At 41.6% G+C, this 22684-nt stretch overlaps 9 protein-coding genes across 9 annotated transcripts; 6 read left to right on the top strand and 3 right to left on the bottom strand.

Moving 5' to 3' along the window:
• The first annotated feature begins 3411 nt into the window (after positions 1–3411).
• GGS22DRAFT_159945 (uncharacterized protein) lies at positions 3412–4565 on the top strand. Its single transcript, XM_047960856.1, has 2 exons — positions 3412–4375; positions 4465–4565. The coding sequence occupies exon 1, from the start codon at positions 3460–3462 to the stop codon at positions 4150–4152; it is 693 nt and encodes a 230-aa protein (XP_047819942.1). The 5' UTR covers positions 3412–3459; the 3' UTR covers positions 4153–4375; positions 4465–4565.
• A 1932-nt stretch (positions 4566–6497) lies between these two features.
• Positions 6498–8691, top strand: GGS22DRAFT_179108 (MFS general substrate transporter; the record flags this gene model as incomplete). The annotated part of the gene is made up of 7 exons (XM_047963651.1): positions 6498–6608; positions 6686–6943; positions 7041–7510; positions 7572–7674; positions 7921–8181; positions 8247–8286; positions 8354–8691. 7 exons carry the CDS (start codon positions 6498–6500, stop codon positions 8689–8691), a joined length of 1581 nt encoding a protein of 526 aa, XP_047819941.1.
• Positions 8692–9448: 757 nt separating this feature from the next.
• GGS22DRAFT_179107 (permease family-domain-containing protein) lies at positions 9449–11905 on the top strand (the record flags this gene model as incomplete). Its single annotated transcript, XM_047963650.1, has 7 exons — positions 9449–9529; positions 9606–9720; positions 9785–9938; positions 10008–10383; positions 10562–10870; positions 11026–11373; positions 11540–11905. The coding sequence occupies 7 exons, from the start codon at positions 9449–9451 to the stop codon at positions 11903–11905; spliced, it is 1749 nt and encodes a 582-aa protein (XP_047819940.1).
• A 104-nt stretch (positions 11906–12009) lies between these two features.
• On the bottom strand, positions 12010–13788 carry GGS22DRAFT_124261 (autophagocytosis associated protein). The gene is made up of 3 exons (XM_047958299.1): positions 13086–13788; positions 12545–13007; positions 12010–12490 (listed from the first exon to the last, which is right to left on the bottom strand). Exons 1-3 carry the CDS (start codon positions 13601–13603, stop codon positions 12437–12439), a joined length of 1035 nt encoding a protein of 344 aa, XP_047819939.1. The 5' UTR covers positions 13604–13788; the 3' UTR covers positions 12010–12436.
• Positions 13789–14453: 665 nt separating this feature from the next.
• On the top strand, positions 14454–15439 carry GGS22DRAFT_124203 (ribosomal protein L37e). Its single transcript, XM_047958298.1, has 4 exons — positions 14454–14582; positions 14643–14705; positions 14850–14921; positions 15019–15439. Exons 1-4 carry the CDS (start codon positions 14579–14581, stop codon positions 15156–15158), a joined length of 279 nt encoding a protein of 92 aa, XP_047819938.1. The 5' UTR covers positions 14454–14578; the 3' UTR covers positions 15159–15439.
• Positions 15440–15467: 28 nt separating this feature from the next.
• Positions 15468–16699, bottom strand: GGS22DRAFT_159895 (uncharacterized protein). The gene is made up of 2 exons (XM_047960855.1): positions 15890–16699; positions 15468–15806 (listed from the first exon to the last, which is right to left on the bottom strand). Exons 1-2 carry the CDS (start codon positions 16457–16459, stop codon positions 15519–15521), a joined length of 858 nt encoding a protein of 285 aa, XP_047819937.1. The 5' UTR covers positions 16460–16699; the 3' UTR covers positions 15468–15518.
• A 698-nt stretch (positions 16700–17397) lies between these two features.
• Positions 17398–20719, top strand: GGS22DRAFT_159888 (MFS general substrate transporter). The gene is made up of 5 exons (XM_047960854.1): positions 17398–17959; positions 18016–18342; positions 18406–18793; positions 18866–20180; positions 20275–20719. The coding sequence occupies exons 1-5, from the start codon at positions 17812–17814 to the stop codon at positions 20419–20421; spliced, it is 2325 nt and encodes a 774-aa protein (XP_047819936.1). The 5' UTR covers positions 17398–17811; the 3' UTR covers positions 20422–20719.
• A 47-nt stretch (positions 20720–20766) lies between these two features.
• Positions 20767–21777, top strand: GGS22DRAFT_124156 (uncharacterized protein). Its single transcript, XM_047958297.1, has 3 exons — positions 20767–20839; positions 20957–21096; positions 21224–21777. The coding sequence occupies exons 2-3, from the start codon at positions 20975–20977 to the stop codon at positions 21651–21653; spliced, it is 552 nt and encodes a 183-aa protein (XP_047819935.1). The 5' UTR covers positions 20767–20839; positions 20957–20974; the 3' UTR covers positions 21654–21777.
• GGS22DRAFT_124124 (rhamnose mutarotase) lies at positions 21745–22590 on the bottom strand. Its single transcript, XM_047958296.1, has 3 exons — positions 22306–22590; positions 22094–22236; positions 21745–21985 (listed from the first exon to the last, which is right to left on the bottom strand). Exons 1-3 carry the CDS (start codon positions 22463–22465, stop codon positions 21902–21904), a joined length of 387 nt encoding a protein of 128 aa, XP_047819934.1. The 5' UTR covers positions 22466–22590; the 3' UTR covers positions 21745–21901.
• Positions 22591–22684: the final 94 nt, after the last annotated feature.

Here is a 22684-nt window from a genome sequence, read left to right as displayed (position 1 = left end):
ATAAATAAATGGGTAAGTTAATTAAAAAATAATAAAATCGATAATTAAGTAATTAATAAAAGGATAGGATTAATTAAAAAGCGCGGGGATTATATAAAAATTTACGTAATAAAATTAAATAAATAAAAACTTAAAATTATAAATAATTAATTTAATTCGATTAATTTAATTTAATTAATTTAGTTTAATTAATTTAGTTTAATTAATTTAATTCGATTAATTTAATTCGATTAATTTAATTCGATTAATTTAATTCGATTAATTTAATTCGATTAATTTAATTTAATTAATTTAATTCGATTAATTTAATTCGATTAATTTAATTCGATTAATTTAATTTAATTAATTTAATTTAATTAATTTAATTCGATTAATTTAAAGTTAAGTTTTTAACTTTAAAAAAAGTGGGATAAAGTTTTATATAATTAAAAAAAAAGGTTTAAAATCGGGATAATTAAAGTAATTAAATAATTTTAAGGAGGTTAAGTGGTAAAAGGGGTGGTAAAAACGAAACCGGGTTTATTTATTCGAATAAATTATTTAATAAAAGAGTTAAAATTTTATAACGTATTAATTATTTTTTAATAAAAAGTTTAAATTTACCCGCGACTTTTTTTTTTTAATTAAATTTATTATATAAGATTTTATTAAAATTATTATTAAATTAAATATTTAATTTAACTTAAAAAAAGAAACTTAAATAATTAATTTTTAATCGATTATTCGATTAATCGATTTATTTATATAAAAATTTAAATAATTTAATTAAATTAATTTAATTAAGTTAATTTAATTAAGTTAATTTAATTAAATTAGTTTAATTAGGTTAATTTAATTAAGTTAAAAATTAAGTTTTTAATTTAACTTAAAAACATTTAATTATTTATATAATTAAAACATTATATTTAAATTTAAATAATTAATTATAAAAAGGGTTTAAAGGGAAATTAAAGGATTATTAAAGATTTATAAAGGTTTATAACGGGGTTAATAAAAGGGAATCAAGGGATTAAAGCCGGGTCCGGGTCCAAGTCCAGGTTTAGGTTCAGGTCCAAGTTCGGAGAAGTAAATAAAGGAACGGGTCCGGGTCCGGGTCCGGGAAGGACGGGGGGCCACATCCGGGAAGGAAAGGAAGGATCGGGATCGAAAAAGGGGTTATTATTAGTAATACGAGAACAACTAATTAAACGCTTTTACGATAACAAAACGATGTAAAAAAGTTCGAACGAATAAACATATCGAGGAATCGAACCTTCGCATGGAATAAAATGAGTAACGGTTAAACCTCGAACGTTCTTAAAACTCGGGTTATTATAACCTTCGACTAAAAGGTTTTTTAATTTTTTAAATTAAAACCACATGTATAAAAACGGTAAAAAAAATAAATTAAATTAATTTAATTTAAATTAATATTAAATTTTATCGAAATAAAAGTTATAAAACTTTATTTATATTATTATTATAAATTTTTTTTTAATTTAATTAATATATATAATTTTAATTAATAATTTAATTTTCGTGTTAAATATTAATTTAATTTTATTTTTTATAATAATAAATATTATTATTTATTTTTTATAATTTTTTTTATTAACGCGTTTAAATATATTAAAATAAAATAATTAATATTATATTTAAATTACGTTAATTTTATTAAAAATAATAAAATATTTTAATCGTAAATAAAATTATTAACGCGTTAATATTAATTCGAATTAAATAATACGAAAAAAAAAATTATACGTATTAAAAAAACGTTTAAAATAATTATAAATAACCGGCGTAAAAAAATAAATTCGATTAAAATTAAAAACTTAAAATTTTCGCTACGAAAAAATTTATAATAAAAATTAATAACGAAAATAAAATAACGCGTTTTTTTAATAATAACGTTACGAAAAATAAAATTTATTCGTCGTAATAAAAAATAACCCCGTTTTAATTTTTTAATTTTAACGTTAAAAAAAAATTTATTTATATATTTAAAAATTAAATTATAAAAAATTTCCGAAAATATAATTAATTATTAAATAATATTTAATAACGAAATAAAAATTTAATAAAATTAATAAAAATAATAAAATAATAAAATAACGTACCGGTTTTAATAATAAATTATTATAAATTAAAATAACGTAAACGTAAAATTTCGAATTTTTTATAATATATTAAATATTAAAATAAAAATAATATTTAATAAAATATTTTATATAAAAAGTTTAAAATTTACGAAAAAAAATTAATTTAAATTTATATTAAATAAATATTTTTTTAAAATAATAACGCGGGTAATTATAATAATAATAAAATTAACGAATAATAATAAAATTTTAAAAAAAAACATTAAAAAACTTTTTATAATTAATAAATTTTAATAACGAAAAAATAAAAATTTAAAAATTATAATTTTATTATTAATTTTAATAAAATTTAAATAAAATAAAAAATTAATATCGTTAATAATTATAATTAATAAATTTTATTACGTTAATAATATTATTAATTAACGTAATAATTAAAAAATTATTAAACGAAATTTATTTTATTATTATAAATAATAAAATAATATTATTAAAAATTAATAATTTAAAAAAAAAAATATAAAAAATTAACATTATAAATTATTTCGATTTTAAATAATTAAATAATAATTAAATAATTAAATTAATTAAATAAATTTATAATAATAATACGAAAAAAAAAACTTTAAAATTAAAAATTAAATTAAAAATTTCGCGATTAATAATTAAATTTTTAACGTAATATTTAATTATTTAAATTTATTATTATAAAATTTTAAAAAATTTCATTTTTAATTTTTTAAATTAAAACTTTTTAATAATATAACTTTTTAATTTTAATTAATTTTACGATTATTATTTTATTTAAAATATTTATTTATTTATTTTATTATAATAAAATTTTATAATTTTTATTTTAATAAAATTTAATTTTAAATTAAATTAAATTAATTCGATTTATTTTTATTATTATTTTTATATATATAATTTTAATTTAAAAATATATTAAATTATTTTTTTATTAAATTAAATATTTATAATTAAATTATAATATAAATAAATTTTATAATATTTTTAAAATATAATTATTTTATATAAAATATATTTTTTTTATAAATTAATAAAATTTAATAATTAATTTAATTAAAAACTTCGAAAATTTTAATATATATTAAATTTTTTTTACGTTTTATTATTTTAATTAATTTAAATTAAATTTCCTTTATACTTTTTATACTTTTTTAATTATAACAGTTTTTATCTAATTAAATCTTTCAACGCCCCACAGATACCTTCGCACGGACTTTTTACCTGTGGCGCTGTGGCGTTTAACAAATCGTAGTTTAAGCTCGCTGAAATAAACGTTTCGTTGCGACATAATAACCCTCCGAGCTCGGGCACTCGGGCATTTTCATCTTCCAAAATATAAGTATTTTCGATGCATTTAACTCAAACACATTTATTATTATCCGATTTACCCATTTATATGGATCAGGGCCATGCGTCTAATTCTCATGTCCTTGATCCTTTTACTAGGTCAAATGAATTAACCCTTCATCAACCGTTACACGTTACATCTCATCACAACCACCCCCCCGAGGATGATGGAATATCGTTGGATTCCAGGAGACTCCGCACTCAACATACTGTTGAAGGTTATCGGGATGGGATAACATCTGGGAAAGTCGAATGCATTCAGGCCGGGTTTGATGAAGGTTTTAACGTGGGGGCGTTCTTGGGACTCAAAGTTGGTCGGATACTTGGTTTTATGGAGGGCGTCTCCACTGCCTTGAAAGAAACCGGTCACCAAACTACACATATTGATCACCTTGTATCAGACGCAGCAAAAGACCTTAGCACACACTCGGTCTTTTCTGAAGACTACTGGGCGTCGGATGGGGGCTGGAAATATTTAGTCAACGGATCTACAAGCACTGGCGAGGTTCTGTTGGAGGATGTTGCAAATGAACATCCTATCATCATGAAGTGGGAGAAAATTGTTAATCAAGAGGCAATGAAATTGAGCTTAGATGGAAACTTACCTATTCTATGTAGTGATGCGTCTCAGCTGGAAGGGGAAGAAGCGCTAGCTAGATCTCAAAGTCACCCACAGCCAGTCGTTGATTGGTGATCATTGGCTGCTGGTAACTTATATGGCTCCTCGTACTTCCCCTTCAGCTAGCTATCTTGTGCGATGTATCCCTCCTCTCCGAAAAAGGTAGCAAATGAATAGGAAATCGGGTTCAGCCGCCCTTTATTTTGATCTCGTCATATTCCTCGCTTGCCTTCGCCATCTCCTTGGTAAAGCGGAAACCAAACCCCAACCGATCCATATCACGAGGCGGAACTAAGAGGTATGGAAGCAATAATTGTTTTACGCGAAGAACTCTAGCCTGCCCTTTGTCTACTCTGTCTCCGTGGCTCGCTACTAACACGTTTACAGAGGACTCCCTTCGTGGGCTCTCACGGACTCGAACGGACTGAGTCTTAGACTTACTAGATCCATAGCTACTAGTCCTCCTATCGATTGTACTTCTGACGGCCGACGTTTGAGCCGCTATTCCCGCGTCATAACCTCTTTGTGCCTACCTACATGAAGCTCTCACCAGGCCCGGTAACCTTAAACGATAAATTCATATCGCCCATCGTCGTCGTAGCCAGGTTATGCGGTAATTCGCCAGCCTTTCCTTCAATTAGCCGAAGCCAAATGAAAGAATCAAGTCTAAGAAGTTGATAATGTTGATTCGAAGAAGAAGAAGAAGTAGAGAATCTAAGCTATGCTGGAAGACATATATACAGGTCGGATATCACATGCCTTAACACCCAGAGCCAGAAGGCTCGAAGCCATCTCAGAACGAAGGCATAACCCAGCAGACCAGAAGGAGAGGACCAGAGAGAGAGAGACACACACACAGGACCCTGATAAGTGGAGCCCATCACCGAACGTGTCCTAAAGAATATCGCCATAGTTGTCGATTACGGGACTATCTAACGTGGACGGTGCCGAGATCCCAGGTTACTACTACTTGACAGATTGTTGAATACAATAGGGGTGAAAAGGATAATAAAACATCATTCCCAATTCGCAGTGGCTACTCGATAGGAAGGGGCGGGCGAATATCACCAAGGCCATCAGAACAGCCTTTTATAACATAAGATATATATAGCTGTGTTTTTGCTCATCTGACACGCATTGCTATGATGATTGCTTGTGGTAATCTCAGTGTCAAGCTTCCCTTGCCACCCCCATCTCCAGAAATGCTAGAATATGCCTCAGAATGGTAGTCCGTGCTACCTCAAACACACCCGAGAGTCGCCGACCCTGTAACTATTCCCAATTATTAAATGAAAGGTTTCAAATTCACCCGCAAGGAAGAAGTCGGGAAAGAGCTGCAGCAATATTCTCCAGGGTACGGTAGACTAGAAATATGTCCTAGCAATGCCATTAGAGACCCTTCTGACGTTTTGGGCGCATATGGTATATATCACAGACAGTTCATGGACATTGCCCATACCGCACGACTCCGATCTCACCCTCACACGATTGCACTCAATACGATGTTGCAGGATAATCATGCTGTTGAGTATTACGAGAACACCTAGGACACTGGGAGTTAGACTTGATGCATCGCTAGTAGTACGGGTTCTCATCGGCTGCAAAGTGTATTAAGTATTAACTAGGTTAGTATGATAAAGATAGAGAAAAAAGAAAAGGGGCTGATAGAGGCAAATTGGTGCAGGTCGAATGGTTTATGGGTATAGACAAGTTCCTCCTTTTCTAAGTCTTATGCCAGTTTTTTTTACTTGAAGCTCTGGTACAAGCCAACGAGCTTTGTAGGGTATCCAATGTCCAGCTCGTCGAATATTTTCGTCTTGGAAGCGCCCTTTCGTCGAGGGATCAGATCCTTCGCACTCTCGGCTGTTATTTCAAAATAACGGTTCGATGTAACTTTGATTAAGATAGATTCGAATCTACTCAGAAATTCCGAAGTAGTTAGGTAAGTTAGTTAGTATATGTACCTACTCGATTCCCATATTTGAATGGCGTTCTTATGAATTAATGCCTACCTACATAGGTAGCTGAATGGGCTTAGATTGTGTTGGTGCGATCTACGATAGGTCTCTGGGGAGAGGGGGTTTCGACACTTTAACCTATCATCTATTTACGTATGTACATATATGTCTTTACCGCAATAGTCTCGACGTTGGGGCTTATCGGTTATGTGTTAAGCTAACTTCGGAGGTTTTATAGATAGGCGGCTGAATGCTGGTTAAGATCGAATACGGATATTCGGTCCCTATTTCCAAATTGTTGGGGCGTCAAGTGTTAAGTGTCAAGACCGCGAGCTGGCCGATCTTGCGATATATCTATAAGTATGTATTCGTCATCGTCGTCATCGTCGTCTTAGTGAGAACTTCATCTGTCCCCTTTATACCCTAGCCTGCTTGCATACAACTTTGCAGAATCTTGTCAAAATGGCGATTGTTGGGAGCAAGGAGCACCACGTCGACCCTCGTCTAGCCAACATTGCACGGGCCGACACTAGAAAATGGTATTATAAACCCCATTTACGAGCATTATATCTTGTTAGTCAACTCCAGAAGCTTGATCGGTGTCCCCAGCTCCCCGGCTCCTCGGCTACATATCTGACACACACCTTTAGATAATGGCTCCTTGTGCTTTGGGTGTCGAATGGACTTCTGGTTTTGATTCCTCCATGATGAATTCGTTACAAGCTGTATCATCCTGGGTTAACGACTTTGATAATCCCACGGAGGGCAAACTCGGTCTCTTGAACGCCATGTATTCTCTTGGAGCTCTAATGGCAATTCCGTTCGTCCCTACCGTATCCCAGTATCTTGGCCGCCGTTGGTCGATAATGGCAGGATCGTGGATCCTATGTATGGGTGCTGGGCTCCAGGTAATAACGTGCTTTACAGCTGTGTTTCGTTTCTTGATTCGCTTTCCCTAATATGAGCGCCGAGTTGGTGATATCATTTCTGACATAACCTTCGCAGGCGGGATCCCGGAACAGTGACATGTTCCTTGCCTCACGTTGGGTCCTAGGGTTCGGTATACCCTTTGCCATCGTCAACGCTTCATCGCTTATCGGAGAGCTATCCTACGAAAAGGAGAGGCCTACCATGACATCTTTGTTTAGTGCGTCCTGGCATGTCGGAGCCATCGTTGCTGCCGGTGCGACATATGGAACATTTCAAATGAACAGCACCTGGGCCTGGAGGCTACCGTCTCTCCTGCAGCTGGTGCCTAGCTTGTGCCAGATATGTTTCATACCATTTTGTCCCGAGAGTCCTCGATTTTTGATCTCGACCGACCGTGCCGATGAAGCGTATGCTATTCTCCAAAAATACCACGGCGAAGGGGACAACGGTGGGGAATTTGTTCGTCTCGAGTTCGCGCAAATCCAAAGCACTATTGCTCAAGAAAAGGAGACAGCCAAGGCCTTCGTGTGGGCTGACGTGTATCGGTGTGTTAATATTTCCCTTGTCTTCCAGCTCCCGAGCATGCAACTGACACTTATGTCGAAGCGACCCCCCCATGAGACGCCGGTTTCTCCTAGCCGCGATAGTCGGTTTCTTTACGCAGTGGAGTGGTAACGGGCTTATTAGCTTTTACAGGTGCGTGTTGTCCGTACTGTCGATGCGGAACTAGGTCGTCTAAATCGGGGATTTTCCCCGCATCATCCCTTCCCACCAACCTTACTTTCGCAGCACAATATACTAATGTTCGTGTAGTAGGTCGAAAGGACACCCTTATTGGAGCACGGCCCCTATTACCCTACACGCCTCCGTACTAGTTATCGACGTTCGGTCTGAATAGGAATTTTACTGACTCTAGACTACACTTACCGTGGCTTGCTAACATATCTCAGTGAAGAAGATTCTGAACCTCGTCGGTATCACCGAGAATCGAACTGTCCAAAAGGTCATCCTAAGCAACACGTGCTGGGGGTTGATAAATGCTGTGCCTATCGCTATAATAGCACCACGCTTTCGCCGGCGTACTATGTTCCTTACTTGTACTGTTGGCACCGCAATCGTCTACACCGTGTGGACTATAGCTTCGGCACGATTCGCTCTCGAAAATACGACGACAGCTGCAATCATAGTCCTAGTTTTCATTTTCGTCTACTCTCCCGTGAGTCGACTACCTGCTTTGTAGCATTTGCGACTGACCCCCCCCCAGGACTAACTTGCTCATAGTTTTATAACATTGGATGGAATTCGTTGGTGTATACGTATAGTAAGTTGCCCATGGGGTTTGGTATACTGCCACCCGATTGAGCGAAATCTTACCACAGGCATTTTAGTGGTGGAAATATTCCCATACCAGCAGCGGGCTAAAGGGATCGCGGTTCAGCAGTTAACTGTTCGCTTCGCCGTCTTCTTCAACACGTACGTAAATCCGATAGCACTGGACCGCATCGGGTGGAGATATTATCTGGTTTACTGTATATGGATAGTGGTTGAGATCGGAGTGGTATACGTGCTTTTCCCAGAAACGCATAACAGAACTTTGGAAGAGCTCTCGTTCATGTTCGAGGGCAAGGAGGTCCAAGAGAAGGTTCAGCGCAATGTCAACAAGCAGCTGGAGCTTGAACATATCAAGCAAAACGCCACCGCCAAGACTAACGAGATCGAAATCTGAGCGGGGCTCGAATTAGGACTAGGTCGGAAATAACGCCTTTATTAGATCTAGCCGCTTAAAAGATTACAGTACTATGTACTATGTATGTATATACCCTCTTGAATTTTTATTTCTTAAATCCCGAAAATAGATATCTCCGATCCCACATTTGCCTGCCAAGACTACCTACTAACACCTACTTAGGTAGGTAGGTAAGATCTTTTTTAACATTTTTACATATCAACATTTCACATCTTTACATCTCCATGATAAGGTTGGCTAGGGACGGGGAACTGATTGGCTCGGTCATAGCGATCGAATATGTTTAAATCCCGACGGCTTCTCTCTAGTGAGGACCTCGTAGCCTTACGCCGTCCTCATGTGGTCCCAGGTTAAATAACAAGGAGGGGACCGGCCAAAGGTAATCTAGAGTATCTAGAGTATCTATCTAATATCCTAGTTCGAGGCCAAGATTGAGTGATAAGATCTGTAAGGGTATGTATTATTGTCCTATCTGATTTACTATAAGTTGATACTAGCCAATGCCAGGACGAGCTGACACTTTCACGCTCCCCCGACTAGTCAGGGTCCTGTTTTTTTCTTCTCTTTCTTCTTCATTCTCTTCCCGTGCTCGCGTGCTATATGTCTTCGTACCTCAACCTTTTGCTTCTTGATATTTGACATTTTGTATATATTGTCAGTGGTCGCTTGAGTAATTAGTATCACCTCTTACTTGTCTTTGAAATAATTTTGCTGCCATTGACGATCACTCGTTGAGATGGGGTGGGTTCATCGCACCAACGCGAAGGTCGCCCACAGTTCCGTTGGGCGATGGTTCCAACTCGAAGGATCGGGTCACGTAGGTGGTTTATACTCTCGTCCCCGACATCGATACGCAACATGAGCGCTGATAAGTCTTTTCCGCTGGAAAATAGCCTAAGGAGCGCAAAGGGTCCTACTTCTTCACTGAGCTACGCGCTGGAGTCGCTGCTTTTTTTGCTATGGCTTATATTATTGCTGTCAACTCTAGCATCGTAGCTGATACTGGCGGTACGCATATATATCCAGTTGGTCCCGTCACCGTGAGATTCGGAGAGCTGATAATTACGAATAGGAACCTGTGTCTGCGACGGTGGAGTGGACGATCCTATCTGCAATGTGAACGAGGATTATTTATTATGTGCTGCCGAAGTCAAGCGTGATCTCGTTACTGCCACGGCCGCTATCGCTGCACTTTCTTCGTTTTGCATGGGCTTGTTCGCAAATCTGTGAGTGTTTTCGCTCCTTTCATTACTCTGAGGATAGGGGCCCAACTGATAGCTTCCCCCCTTGCGTAGGCCGGTCTCTTTGGCTCCTGGTATGGGGTTGAATGCGTACTTTGCGTACACCGTTGTTGGTTATCATGGGACGGGCACAGTCCCGTATAGTGTAGCTTTGACGGCAATCTTTGTTGAGGGCTGGGTCTTTTTCGCCCTTGCCCTCTTCGGCCTCCGGCAGTGGCTCGCGAGGGCTATTCCGCGATCGATAAAGCTTGCCACGAGCGTGGGTATTGGGCTCTTCCTAACTCTTATTGGGTTCACGTATAGCGAGGGTATCGGTCTTCTGACCGGTGCCAAATCTACGCCGCTTGAATTAGCTGGTTGCACATCTGATATGTTGGATCAAGTCACTGGAATTTGCCCTAGTGGTGCGAAGATGCGCAACCCGACGTTGGTATGTTATATCTATACAACCCCCTCCCTCCGCCCCCTTCCCCCCAAATTGTTGGTCTGTCTTGGGAATAGGAACTTCTTAATCGACTTGGTTGATGATCTGCTACCCGCAAACCCCCTTCGCCAAGGAGGAGGGAAGAAAAGCGAAAAAAGAAAGAAGCTGACTCTTGTACCTATAGTGGATTGGTATCTTTTGTGGTGGCGTGTTCACCGCGCTGTTGATGATGTATCGTGTGAAGGGTGCCATAATAGCCGGCATTCTCCTCGTCAGCATAATCTCGTGGCCACGTGGAACTTCCGTGACCTATTTCCCTTATACGGCCGTAGGAGATTCCGAATTCAACTTCTTTAAGCAGGTGGTTGATTTCCACAGGATTACTAAAACCCTCGGAGTTCAGCAATGGGACATTTCTGAGTACGGAGGTCAGTTTGGCTTGGCGTTTATCACATTTCTCTATGTGGACATCCTTGACTGTACGGGGACTTTGGTGAGCATGGTTCAAAAATTCATCCTTCTCTACCCATCCGCGACATGGCCAGTCTTGTCTTGATCCAAAGCAATGACTATTATGCGAATCATAGATCCCCATAAGAAGACGACGAAACTCCGTAAAATGCTGACTCCAATCAATATCTTGTGTAGTATTCAATGGCGCGGTTTGCTCATGTTGTCGACCCTGTCACCGAGGATTTTGAAGGATCGACCATTGCATACATGGTTGACGCCATCAGTATCTCAATAGGGTCGCTTTTGGGAAGCCCACCTGTTACCGCATTTATAGAGAGTGGTGCAGGTATTTCCGAGGGGGGGCGAACTGGAATCACGTCGATGACCACCGGCTTGTGCTTCTTCGTCTCTATCTTCTTCGCCCCAATATTTGCCTCAATCCCACCATGGGCTACAGGCTGTGTATTGGTCCTTGTCGGTTCGATGATGATGCAGGCGGTAACCGAGATCAACTGGAGGTATATTGGCGATGCTGTACCTGCTGTGAGTATCATCCTGCCTGTCCTATTTTCTTCCGTCTCATCTTCGCGAGGAGTTCCACCCTCCTATTACCTGTTTTCATTCATAAAAATAAATGGATGCCTGTTGAATATCTCGACTACCGGTAAAACTAGCCAGTGTGAGCAATCGCTAACACATGATTCTGTAGTTTGTAACTATATGCGCAATGCCTTTCACGTACAGCATTGCTGATGGGCTGATTGGTGGTATATGCCTGTACATAACGCTTAATACGACGGTGTGGGTGATCGAGAAAGCGTCAGGCGGACGGCTTGTCCCGCCCAACAAAGCCGAAAAGGATCACTGGACTTGGCGGGTCCCCGGTGGTATCTTACCACCGTGGTTGGTACGACTATCAACAGGCAAGAAGGACTTCTGGCGGGATAATTCTCCTGTCATTGCATCGGCTTCGGATATGCTAGACGAAGAGGAGGTAGCAAAATCGAATGCGAACGATGCTACAGAAGGTAATTCCAAGGCCGTTGCACTTCGAGGTCATGAGAAGCCTCTTTGAACGCCATTCGTCGGAGTAGGACATTTATACCGGGATGAAGATACGTGCTGTTCGAATATTATTACACGAATCGCTGTTGGAATATGTTTGTCATATATAGATACGTATATAATTTCCTCGACATGGATAGGCAGAGAAATGTGGTTGGATGAAATTATACCTATTTATTGATGGAATGACGTAGCCCTAATCGTACGTTCGTCAACTACCTACGTTCATAATGAGAGGGTCGTAAGTTGTCAGCTCTGATCTAGTGTCGACTAGGCAAGGCGAGGGCATTAACCAAGCCTGGATCGATGTCCCATCACAAGTTGTTCGTAGTCACGCCCCATGCCGCATGAGAGGGCTATACTTGACGTAAGAACTTGTACATCAATGAGATAGTGCTATTCATCGAGGGTAATAAACAAAAATCAGACCCTGGGCTCTGGCCGTTGTAATCCGTATCCAAATTCCGAACGCCGCCATGAGTGTACTAACAATTAACAAACAAGCCTATTCACCTCAGCTAAATGATGCAATGTCGACAAGCTACACACCCATTGTGAAATCATGCTCGATACCAGGAGTTACGCTAGCCATGAACTAAAATAATGGTTAGCACTGGCTAATGGCATTGGGACAGAGTGGCCTACGCACCTTGAGGAATACAACGAGGTATTGGTCCACGCGGATAGCCACCTCTTGGTCCTCGACGTCGACTTCCTCCCAGTCGTCATTGCTTGACTCGGCAGCGACTTCGGCACTTTTGACATCTAGTTTGTTGATCTCGTCTACGAGGCCTTCCATACCAGGGTCATTCCCTACTATCTTCCCTGACTTCATCTTGTCGCGCCTAATCTTGAGGGCCGCGTCCGCGCGATCTAGAAGGGTTTTCATGACGGAAGCGTGCTTGCAGGGATGTACGCTAGCCATCTTGACGTTGTTGGCGAAGAAAGGAAAATCTTCCAACGTGACCGTCTTGTCCTTGTAGTCGCCAACGATATCCTCCATCATAAGATGTGGAGCAAGGGGCTGTCCTTCAGAATAACCGGATAGGTAGAGACGGGGTGTTCGGTAGTAAGGAGAATACATGATGTAGAGGGTGTATGTGCGGCGGGCCCTTCATATCCCAAGTTAGCACACTTCGATCTCGATCTCGATCTGGGGCTGTTGGGTGTAGAATTGGACGAATACCTACCCTGTTTTCTTATGCGGATCAGTATCTCGAATGATGGCTTCCTCGTCATCATCGTCTTCCATATCTGGAATCTCATCCTCGTCATCTATACTGTCCCCCACATTCCCCGCGTCATCGACGGTTCGAACGTCCTTAGCCTTGAGCGGTTGCGAACTGCTTAGGCCGCCAGTGCGCAACCAGCCGTCATCGTCTGCACGACCTTTGAGATTGAAATCATCGCCATCACCAACGACAGCTTCCTCGTGACCGGCATCCCCAGCAAAATCTTCATCGAGGCGGCGGTTACAAGGAACGTTTCGAGTGACTAAGAACTGCTTTCCGGGTGGGAGGTAACTAACACGCTTAGAGTCGGAATCCGCATCTGCCCAGGACCAGGTTGGAAACTTGAAGACAAGATAGTCGCCAGCCGCTAGGAACTCCTCGGGAGTGATTTGGCCCGTCTTTCGGAAGGTGGACGTATGGCTTACGGGTGTGTATTTGTCCCGGATGGTGTTGACAGTTGAGTAGATGATATTCATCTTCGCGAACGGTTCCCTAGCTAGTGACGATGCGAGGATGCTGGAGTCCTATACCAAATACAAATCAACTGGAGAAGGAGTGAATATTTCTACTCGCGTGTCCAAACTCCAAATAAACGATGCAAGGCAAAAGAGGTGAAAGGTATATATGACCTATAGGAGACTAGAAGGTTGTTTGCGACGTGGAGTAATGAGTTTGTGAGATGAGAAGAATAGCGACGGGCACTCCAAGTAGGTACGTGTATGTTCAACGTTGGAAGAAACTAGAAGATGGATGAATACCTGGAGGTTTCAAGTAGATAATTGAGATACGTTTCTAAGTTACTAGGTAGTTAATAAGATATCCTAGTAGACAATGGTTTGGAATCTTATTAGAATGCAGCCTTCGTAGGTGAATGTCCCTTAATCGCAGCTTCTGTCACATGGACGCTGGGCGCGAGGCACAGGGACAAGGTCCATGACAATGAAATGACAGCTGAGGGGAGGGGCAGCCTGAACCATATCTCTAGGTACGTAGGTATCTTATCAAGAATAGCTCTACTAGTGCCCACAGTGTACTTAGTAGTGCGTGTATGTACATATATACCTTGTACAAACATATACAGCATATGTACTAGGTACACGAGGTACGTGCATTGTAGGCTAAGGGCTTAGGTAGGTACATGTATATATCTAGTAGACAGTAGATACCTAGGTACATAGGAATGCCTATGTAAGCATGTAACCAATTTGTTTAGGGCTACTGTCCCGGCTCATTTTCGGATAACTAATTCCCCGACGCCCCACGAAATTCGCAAAGCGAAAATTCCACAAGCATCAACACCTTAGTCTAAACGCACACAACTTGCGAAACTTTCCTCTCTAAGATCACTTTGAAGGTATGTAATCCAAACAGCCCAAAATCAATTCAAATTAGTCGGCATTCATCACCAACTTAAATATATTGACAACTATCTCTGCAGTTTCGATACCAAGATGAGTGCGTATATTCTCGAAACATTGATCCCATTACAAACCTCCGACTGACCTCGAATTATAGCCAAGGGAACTTCCAGCTTCGGAAAGCGTCACAACAAGACGCATACTCTGTGCCGACGATGTGGTTAGTGATATTTCCCTTGATATTCCACAAAATACGCGTTACCGCGTAGTGCGTATCTGATTTAGACAAGCCTATACTCTTCTCTCTACGTTCTTTTGAGTAATAGTTATAGCGATAGTGTCGACTGACGGTTGAGGATTTTAGGACGTCGATCTCTTCACATCCAGAAGCACACCTGCTCCTCTTGCGGATACCCGGCCGCTAAAACCAGAAAGTGTACGTGGCACTCAAAGAATCCATAAAGCGCATACTGTGCTAGAGAATGGAAATAGTGATATACTAAAATGGATGGTACTAATTACTATAATTGCAGACAACTGGAGCGAGAAGGCCAAGCGCCGAAAGACTGTTGGTACTGGCCGTATGCGATACCTCAAGGATGTCTCCCGCAGATTTAAGAACGGCTTCCGAACCGGCGTACCCAAGGACGCGCGAGGTCCGGCTCTGAAATAAGGCGTCGGTACATTGGGGGGTGACGGGTGATGACAGTGGCATGGCAGGGGAATGGTGTTTCTGACTTCTGGAATGGCTCATCATGGACTCGTAAATCTCTGAGTTCTGCGGGAATGTCATGCTGGCATTCCCGAACAAAAATGGCATTATGAATTGATAAACCCGATGGTAGTCCCTTTGACTGATTGTTATGACCAGCCTACTTTATGATGTTTACCCGTAGGTCTCCCGTCTCCTTACTCGGCTGAAGTGTTGGTGATTAGTGCCGTAATATCACCGCTTGTATTGTACTGAAGAGGAAGAAAAAAGGGAACAGAAACTGCATTTTTGATAATTAGGATCTGGCATAATAGTCACTAACTACCCTCGCACAAACACTCTCACTCCACCATCGTTAGTGATGAAGTATAACAGCTCCTGTTCCTCTACAGCCCTGCCAATGTCGTTATTTCCACCGCCTGATGTAACCCTCACCACGCCACTTACGTCCCTTGCCGTACCCGTATTAAGCATCCTCAAACTAATAACATAATAGGCATCGTGGGCTAAGGATATCGCTAGTGCCGCATGCTCCTTTTCCAGTGGTGTCGCTTGTGGTGATATTAATGGCTCATCTGCAGCTATGGTGATAATACACGAGTGTACCTTCTGTTGTGAAACTGTCGATTAACCTCTAATATAGTCTAAATAATGGCATGATCTGTTAGACATATTCGCCCTGAGAAACTCACCTCGCGAATGCCAAGTAACATCTCTTGTAGCCCTGGGCTTGAAACCTCACCTCCGGAGGCAGCAAGGAGTAAGTCTAAATGGTCGATGATTAAAACTGTTTTCTGTTCTGAAGAGGAACGCTGAACACTGCTAATAGCATCTCCAAGTTCTTTGTTTAGTAGTTGAAGTGTGATGCCAGACAAGACTTTCTTCCCGGATGTAATTTCTGGGGAGCGTTTCGTCGTAGAGGTCTGTGGCTTATGAAATATGTCGGCAAGACCGTCGATAAAGACGAATTTCGCCTTTCTAGCTAGCGCATCGAGATCAATGCCAAGTTTTCCGGCACCTTCCTTCCAAAAAGAATAGTCCCGTAAGAAACTGACGAGAACTACGCTCGTATCGTCCGCTTTGTGTACATCGAGATTATCTTGTCCCGCTACACGGTCAGACGGAATTGAGAGTAGGGAATACAGGTAACGGAGGACGAGCCAATTCGTAGTCGATCCCAAGACACCACTGAGGAGGATGAGCGATGTTTCGGGTGGTTGGCGAAGATAGGTGTCTAGGAGGGGTGGAATTCGCGAGGCCATGAGATGAGATCGACCGAACAAGATCCCCAATAAAAAACCCTTGGAGATTTCCACCGCACCACACTGACACCTACCGGAATCTAGATCCGACTGAGGAGATGAGAGGAGCGCAGACGATGACGACTACCCAAGGCGCAATACCCGGGGTATGGTGTTAATACTATATTTTAAACAGGGAAATAAACGAGATAGGCGCAGTTATAGATGTAGAGATATCCTAGGGGAATACTGGGAATGCACGACTGTGGAAGTTCTTGACGGTTCAAGATGGTAAACTAACTAGGTAAGGGTTAGTATTGTGCATGTGTCGTCATAGTGCATTGCCCCAACCCCCGCTGACCCAACCTTGAGCTTGAGTTTGTTGCGGTCCCTGCGGAGAAACAGCAGTTGCACATCAATGATCGACATCAACTGGCTCACTCATTCCTCAATAACCTTGACAACCTTGACAACCTTGAAAGCATGTGTAACTTTTAATGTTTTTATTAACATGAAAACTAAGCTTATTAAATAAACATCATTTTTCCTTTGCATAACTTATTATTTAGAACTTATATAATTATTATTAATATATGCTTATAATTAAGTACTTAACTTATAATTATAATTATAACTATCAACTATGCGGCAAGTGAATATGATAATGGTTTTAGTATACACATACTTTTAATAATTTTGATAATATAAATACCATTTAGGTATATACATAGAGTATATATCTCCACCCACACCTATCATGCTAGAAGAGCCGCTTCGTCCTGGCGGCTGATGGGTGATGGAGGGCGAGTCGGTTGGTCTCATGTGCCTACCGCCGCCTGACCACCTGCCGCATACCCTTAACGGCGAGACTCCATATATAGATATATTCTACCATCTCATTGGCTCACCGGGTTTCTGATTATCAGCACGCTATTCAGGCTAGGCAAATGTCTACTGGCATATAAACCCCAACCCTCGGGTGGCAGGCAATGTTGGTGCTATTTGTGCTACCTATTATCGTCTAGTCATCACGGCACGAGAAGAACATATACAACACTTCGAGACTGGGCACATAAAATGGTTATTTCTCTCATCGTTTTTTATATGATCTCTTCTCAATAACCCCCTCCCCCAAGGCCTCCTCAAAGACATAATTTTGGCTCTTTCACACCCCCTCTTGCTTTCACTAGAGCCACAGTTCTTTATTAATGCCTCTGTCGACTTGTCATTACAGACTTGATTAATTAGCCGCCAGCAATATATCATCACCTTTATAACATATTATTAATCGCCTATGTGCTGTCCGGTCCAAGTGGTTTACACAAGAAAACGTGAATAATCTTGTGGAAAACATCCAGGATAAGTCAGAAAGGATGGAGGAAGCAGGGGGGCAAGCATCTAAGAGCCTATGGAATGCATTCTTTCGGAGGAAAGCTGTTGCTGTTGGGGAGCATCGTGACGATGAGAAATCACAATGGAATATGGGAATGCTAAATGATAGGGAGACCATAGAAGTGCCAGGTAAGCTTACATATTGAACCCGGCGAAAAATTGCAGTATACTAACCCTTTGCCTAGGATCTGTCCTCCTCCTTGCCCAGGGTCGAAATGAACCTCTCGGTCTTCGGAATGCTCCGGCTAGGACATCTCATTCTTCTCTACCAACTGGCTTACCTCATCCTCAGGATGCACCACCACAGCCGATAGATAAAGAGCTTGATGAAAAGAAAAAGACAAAAGATGGGCAAATAATCCTTGATCCTCAACCGGATGATTCACACAACGACCCGCTGAACTGGCCAACCTGGCGCCGAGATTTTGCTTTATTATCGTTAGGCCTTTATTGTGCAGTGGGTGGCGGGATTACGCCCATCATCGCGGCGGGCTTCACTGACGTCGCAAACGGCAAGTAGAGACGGCCCCCCTTTGCTTAAGGCCAACGAATCTTGCGACTAATATTGCAAACAGATTACCGTGTCGACGTTTCTAAGGTTTCTCTAACAACAGGCTTGTACATGATGGGCCTTGGTATTGGTAGTGTCGTATTCTCGCCTACTGCGATCCTGTATGGGAAACGTCCGGTCTATCTCTACAGCGTGATACTCTTTATTCTATCGGCAGTATGGTGCGCTCTATCACCCAATTTCACTTCGCTGATACTAGCCCGGATCTTCCAAGGAATTGCTGTGAGCCCTGTTGAATGTCTGCCATCCGCCACCATTGCCGAGATATTCTTCTTGCACGAGAGAGCGTATCGTATCGGCGTATATACCTTATTGCTACTTGGTGGCAAAAATTTGGTTCCTCTCGTTAGTGCTGCTATCATTGAACGACTGGGGTGGCGGTGGGTATTTTGGTGAGTGAATCATAAACATTATGCTAGAGACCATTTCGTCCGCCTTTCCCTGGCTGATAAATTCTCTTCTAGGATAGTTGCGATCGTGGTTGCTTCCTGCGGTGCCCTGCTGTTCTTCTTCGTCCCAGAGACATTCTGGGATAGATCGCCAATACCAAGGTCACGGCGGCCAAAGCGACCCAGTCTTTTTAGTAGGAGGTCATCGGCTCGGCAAGCCTCCCAGTCTCATCTCAGCGAGGGTGCCGTTATCAATCGAGAAAAATCAACGGTAAATATAGGTAGAGAGGGATATGTAGAGAGCCACCACGAACCTGCAGGATCACCGCAGCCGCGGCACAAAGGTGTTCACGTCGGATTTGCCCCCGGTCCTAGAGAGGATTTCGCCTCTGACATAGAACACGCCCGCGATACCTTGACGCTTTCAAGGGAGAAGGACTCCATAGCTGATAAAGAGTGGTCGTATACTGGTCCTACGTCGAAAGCCGACGAACCGCATACCCTCCGTCCAAACGCAATCCGCTCACAATCAAACAGCAGCGCCTGGTCTCGGGCAAATCGGGGAAGCCAAGGTCATCTTACCCCCCAGACACCGCAACTGTACAATCACAATTCGACACCTTATGAGAATCCCTCCGATGACTATTTTCGGGCAAGGAGGGGACATGAGAATAATGTCGCGCACGGGACGGTCCACTCCGACACGGAGAGTGAGAAGATGTCATTCTCAAACCTAGCAACGATAACCAGAGGACAAGCTTATACACACGCCCTGCGAAATGCCCCGCCAAAATCGTTCACCCAGCAGTTGAAGGTCCATCATGGCCGACTTAACCAAGATAGATGGTGGAAGGCAGCCGTTCGTCCTCTTATCCTTTTCTCCTACCCATCGGTGCTCTGGTCGGCTGCGGTGTACGCATGCTCGATCGGTTGGCTGATCGTCATCTCGGAATCGGTAGCCGTTATATACCGGGAAGGCATATATCAATTCAACGCCCTGCAAACAGGTCTTATCTATATCTCACCATTCATAGGTGGTGTCTTAGGCACAGCAGTCGCTGGAAAAGTAAGCGACATTATTGTCAGAGCAATGGCACGTCGGAATGGGGGCCTCTACGAACCCGAATTCCGGCTTGTGATGGCAATCCCAGTGACCGTGACGACGGTTATCGGACTCATGGGATTTGGGTGGTCAGCTAGTGTAGATGATCCATGGATTGTCCCGACGGTTTTCTTCGGAGTGGTGTCATTTGGCTGTGCGCTGGGCTCCACCACGTCCATCACGTTTTGCGTCGATAGCTACAGACAATATGCCGGAGAGGCTCTAGTGACGTTGAACTTCAGCAAGAACATATTTCACGGACTCGTATTTAGTGTATTTGTTACGGAAGTAAGTAACCTTACCTTTCTGCATGTCCTGGGACTAGCTTACTCCAACCTGTTCCATCTATGAAAAAAGAGACGATTAACCATCTTTGTTATAGTGGCTCACGGAAGACGGCTCTAAGATGGTCTTTCTCTGGCTCGGCATTATTCAGCTCATCCTTCTCTTATTCACGATACCCATGTATATTTTCGGCAAGAGAGCTCGAATGTGGACCGTACGGAAGAATTTCATGGAGAAGTTTTGAGATTAGACGGCAAAGTCTTTATTTCTTATGAAAGGGATGTGTCTGTAGATGTTTTTTTTTTTCATTAAAATGGAGGGGGTTGGGTTGACTCTTGAGGTATATTTACTGAGGCATATTTACATGTACATACCCATCTACATACAGGTACAGTATAATATGTAGGTATAACCTTAGAAGTACATGTACTTATCGACGTCCTGAAGGTACCCAGCTAGGTAGGTAAGTTAGGTATGTACTTAGTAATATTGATAGATATCTACATATGTACATATCCATGATATATACTGTACACACATTATATACGTCATATACCTTCAATGTCATAGTATATACGATACATAAATGTATGTACCTACATGAAGGTATGGATTTCAAGTTTCATCATATACCATACCTAGTACTATATACCTAATTACATGTAGGTATCCAATGGTTCCCAAACATCACATACATAATACGTATCGACCTAGGTAGATATATACCTAGTACTATTAAATGTTATTAATATCAAATTATACCTAACCAATTCTCTTAGCTATTACGCTATTACGCTATGCGACCTGTAACCACCGAAAAGGGTTGGCTGAGAGCATTAAGTGGCCTCTGCCGCTCCCAGCCCCACCGGGTTTTCTCTACGTCTATGCGTCTTCGCACCACCAATCAGGTTTACTCTTGGTATGTAAAGCAGGTAAACATATAACTTACTTTACCCAAATAGCTGAGTAACCCTCGTCACTACGATCGATCATCGCCGTCCTCGCGTGACTCTTCGCTCTTCCGGAACTAATCACTATTTAGATAGTGTCCGCCGACCAGATGCTCTTTACACATACCAACTCTTATCGTCATCCTCACGAACGCCTCTTGTCACGTTCTGGACGACTTCGTGGTGTGCTACATGCCATGTCGTAGCACCGCTCCTAAAATCCATCATCGAATCCGGTGTGGGTGAGGCTGAAGGTGGCGTTGGTTATTGCGAGGTCCAATACGACTCCCCCGACATTATGAGTGGCGGGCTCGGAATGGAGTACATGATCACTTCCATACCAACCCTGCTCAGCTTTGACGCCGGGGAAGCTCAAGTCCGCACCAAGATAACTGATGGCAAAAGACTGGCAGATCGGTCTTTCTTGGAAGATTGGGTTAGAATAGAGGCACAGAGACATGGCGGTCGCGGGGGTGGAAACGGTGGTACGAGTAGCCTTGGTGCTTTATTTGGACTGTGGAGGTAGGTCTGGCCATCTATTTGTCAACCTACCTCGAGTCCCTCGTCCCAGATTGTACCCCGATTTATACACATATATTGTTAGACGATAACATCTTACTATGTATTGTTACCTACAGACACATGATAGACCCCGGAACACACAAATCCAGCATATGTTATTGCTTTACCTACGATACCTGCTATAGCCGGCACGACGTTGATGTCCGGATGATAAGAAGAATGATAGCTGTTACCCTTAGAATAAATTCCGTTCTATTCTAAATAGAATACCTCTTCGAGTTCTTTCCACCATGCCGGATTGTTCGACTGGCTACTTTCGGCACCAGGTACCATGCTCTGCGCCGATATATTATTATTAGTACTCTGGTTATCTATTTGTTCCTTTATTTTGCTTGTAAATAGAAAAGCGAAGAACGAAGAACGAAGAGAAAAGGGGTCGTTCACCTCTTGAAAACCGTCAGTCATTGCCCACCACTCCCTGACTTTGGGATTTCCGCGCATGCGCTCCATATCTCCTACGTAGTCGTGGCCGACATATTTAAAGGTTGCAAAAAGAATACCGGTACTAAGATCGTGGTATATGCTGTCTAGAAAACCATGAAAATAATCAGTCCAATAGAAGGGCTAACGCCGAGACCCATGCAAGAGGTGCCTACAATCTTGAATATTGCAGTCTTTTATCTGCCGTAAAACATCGGGCCATACAGCCGCGTGTACTTCTTTGTATTTGTCGACAAACTCGGGTTTCAACTTCACAACCTGTGCGATGCGGCGAACAGTCCTCTTTGGTTCCGGATCGGGGGGTGATTGCCACATGGCGAAGACAGGTGCCCTATAAGAGGAGGGGAAGGAGAGTGAGCAGAGATGGAAGGCAAGGAGAGCTCCCTTTTACTTCTAGTCTTGCTTTTATTTGTCTTGAGAATCTATGCAATTTCGCCCACGGATACAGATCTTGGTTCATGCAAACTACACATAATACCTGGTGGATTGAGAGGGCCACGACGAGGAGCGCCTCAAATATACCGTATAGCGCGG

The sequence above is a fragment of the Annulohypoxylon maeteangense genome (assembly GCF_022496945.1).
Source record: "Annulohypoxylon maeteangense strain CBS 123835 unplaced genomic scaffold GGS22scaffold_6, whole genome shotgun sequence".
Classification (NCBI taxonomy): Eukaryota; Fungi; Ascomycota; class Sordariomycetes; order Xylariales; family Hypoxylaceae; genus Annulohypoxylon; species Annulohypoxylon maeteangense.
The sequence above is the reverse complement of the archived record's forward strand: the minus strand, read 5'-3'. Positions and strand labels throughout refer to the sequence as shown.

Coding starts and splice junctions, on each gene's coding strand:
- GGS22DRAFT_159945 (XM_047960856.1), top strand. CDS start 3,460: ATGCATTTAACTCAAACACATTTATTATTATCCGATTTACCCATTTAT.
- GGS22DRAFT_124261 (XM_047958299.1), bottom strand. CDS start 13,603: ATGAATATCATCTACTCAACTGTCAACACCATCCGGGACAAATACACA. Junction 13,008..13,085: donor GATCCGCATAAGAAAACAGG/GTAGGTATTCGT, acceptor TGGGATATGAAG/GGCCCGCCGCACATACACCC. Junction 12,491..12,544: donor ACCTCGTTGTATTCCTCAAG/GTGCGTAGGCCA, acceptor CCATTATTTTAG/TTCATGGCTAGCGTAACTCC.
- GGS22DRAFT_124203 (XM_047958298.1), top strand. Junction 14,706..14,849: donor TACTCTGTGCCGACGATGTG/GTTAGTGATATT, acceptor TGAGGATTTTAG/GACGTCGATCTCTTCACATC. Junction 14,922..15,018: donor GGCCGCTAAAACCAGAAAGT/GTACGTGGCACT, acceptor CTATAATTGCAG/ACAACTGGAGCGAGAAGGCC.
- GGS22DRAFT_159895 (XM_047960855.1), bottom strand. CDS start 16,459: ATGGCCTCGCGAATTCCACCCCTCCTAGACACCTATCTTCGCCAACCA. Junction 15,807..15,889: donor TGTTACTTGGCATTCGCGAG/GTGAGTTTCTCA, acceptor GTTTCACAACAG/AAGGTACACTCGTGTATTAT.
- GGS22DRAFT_159888 (XM_047960854.1), top strand. CDS start 17,812: ATGGAGGAAGCAGGGGGGCAAGCATCTAAGAGCCTATGGAATGCATTC. Junction 17,960..18,015: donor GGAGACCATAGAAGTGCCAG/GTAAGCTTACAT, acceptor CCCTTTGCCTAG/GATCTGTCCTCCTCCTTGCC. Junction 18,343..18,405: donor CTTCACTGACGTCGCAAACG/GCAAGTAGAGAC, acceptor TATTGCAAACAG/ATTACCGTGTCGACGTTTCT.
- GGS22DRAFT_124156 (XM_047958297.1), top strand. CDS start 20,975: ATGCGACCTGTAACCACCGAAAAGGGTTGGCTGAGAGCATTAAGTGGC. Junction 21,097..21,223: donor ACCAATCAGGTTTACTCTTG/GTATGTAAAGCA, acceptor CTATTTAGATAG/TGTCCGCCGACCAGATGCTC.
- GGS22DRAFT_124124 (XM_047958296.1), bottom strand. CDS start 22,465: ATGTGGCAATCACCCCCCGATCCGGAACCAAAGAGGACTGTTCGCCGC. Junction 22,237..22,305: donor AGACTGCAATATTCAAGATT/GTAGGCACCTCT, acceptor ATGGTTTTCTAG/ACAGCATATACCACGATCTT. Junction 21,986..22,093: donor TGACTGACGGTTTTCAAGAG/GTGAACGACCCC, acceptor ATATCGGCGCAG/AGCATGGTACCTGGTGCCGA.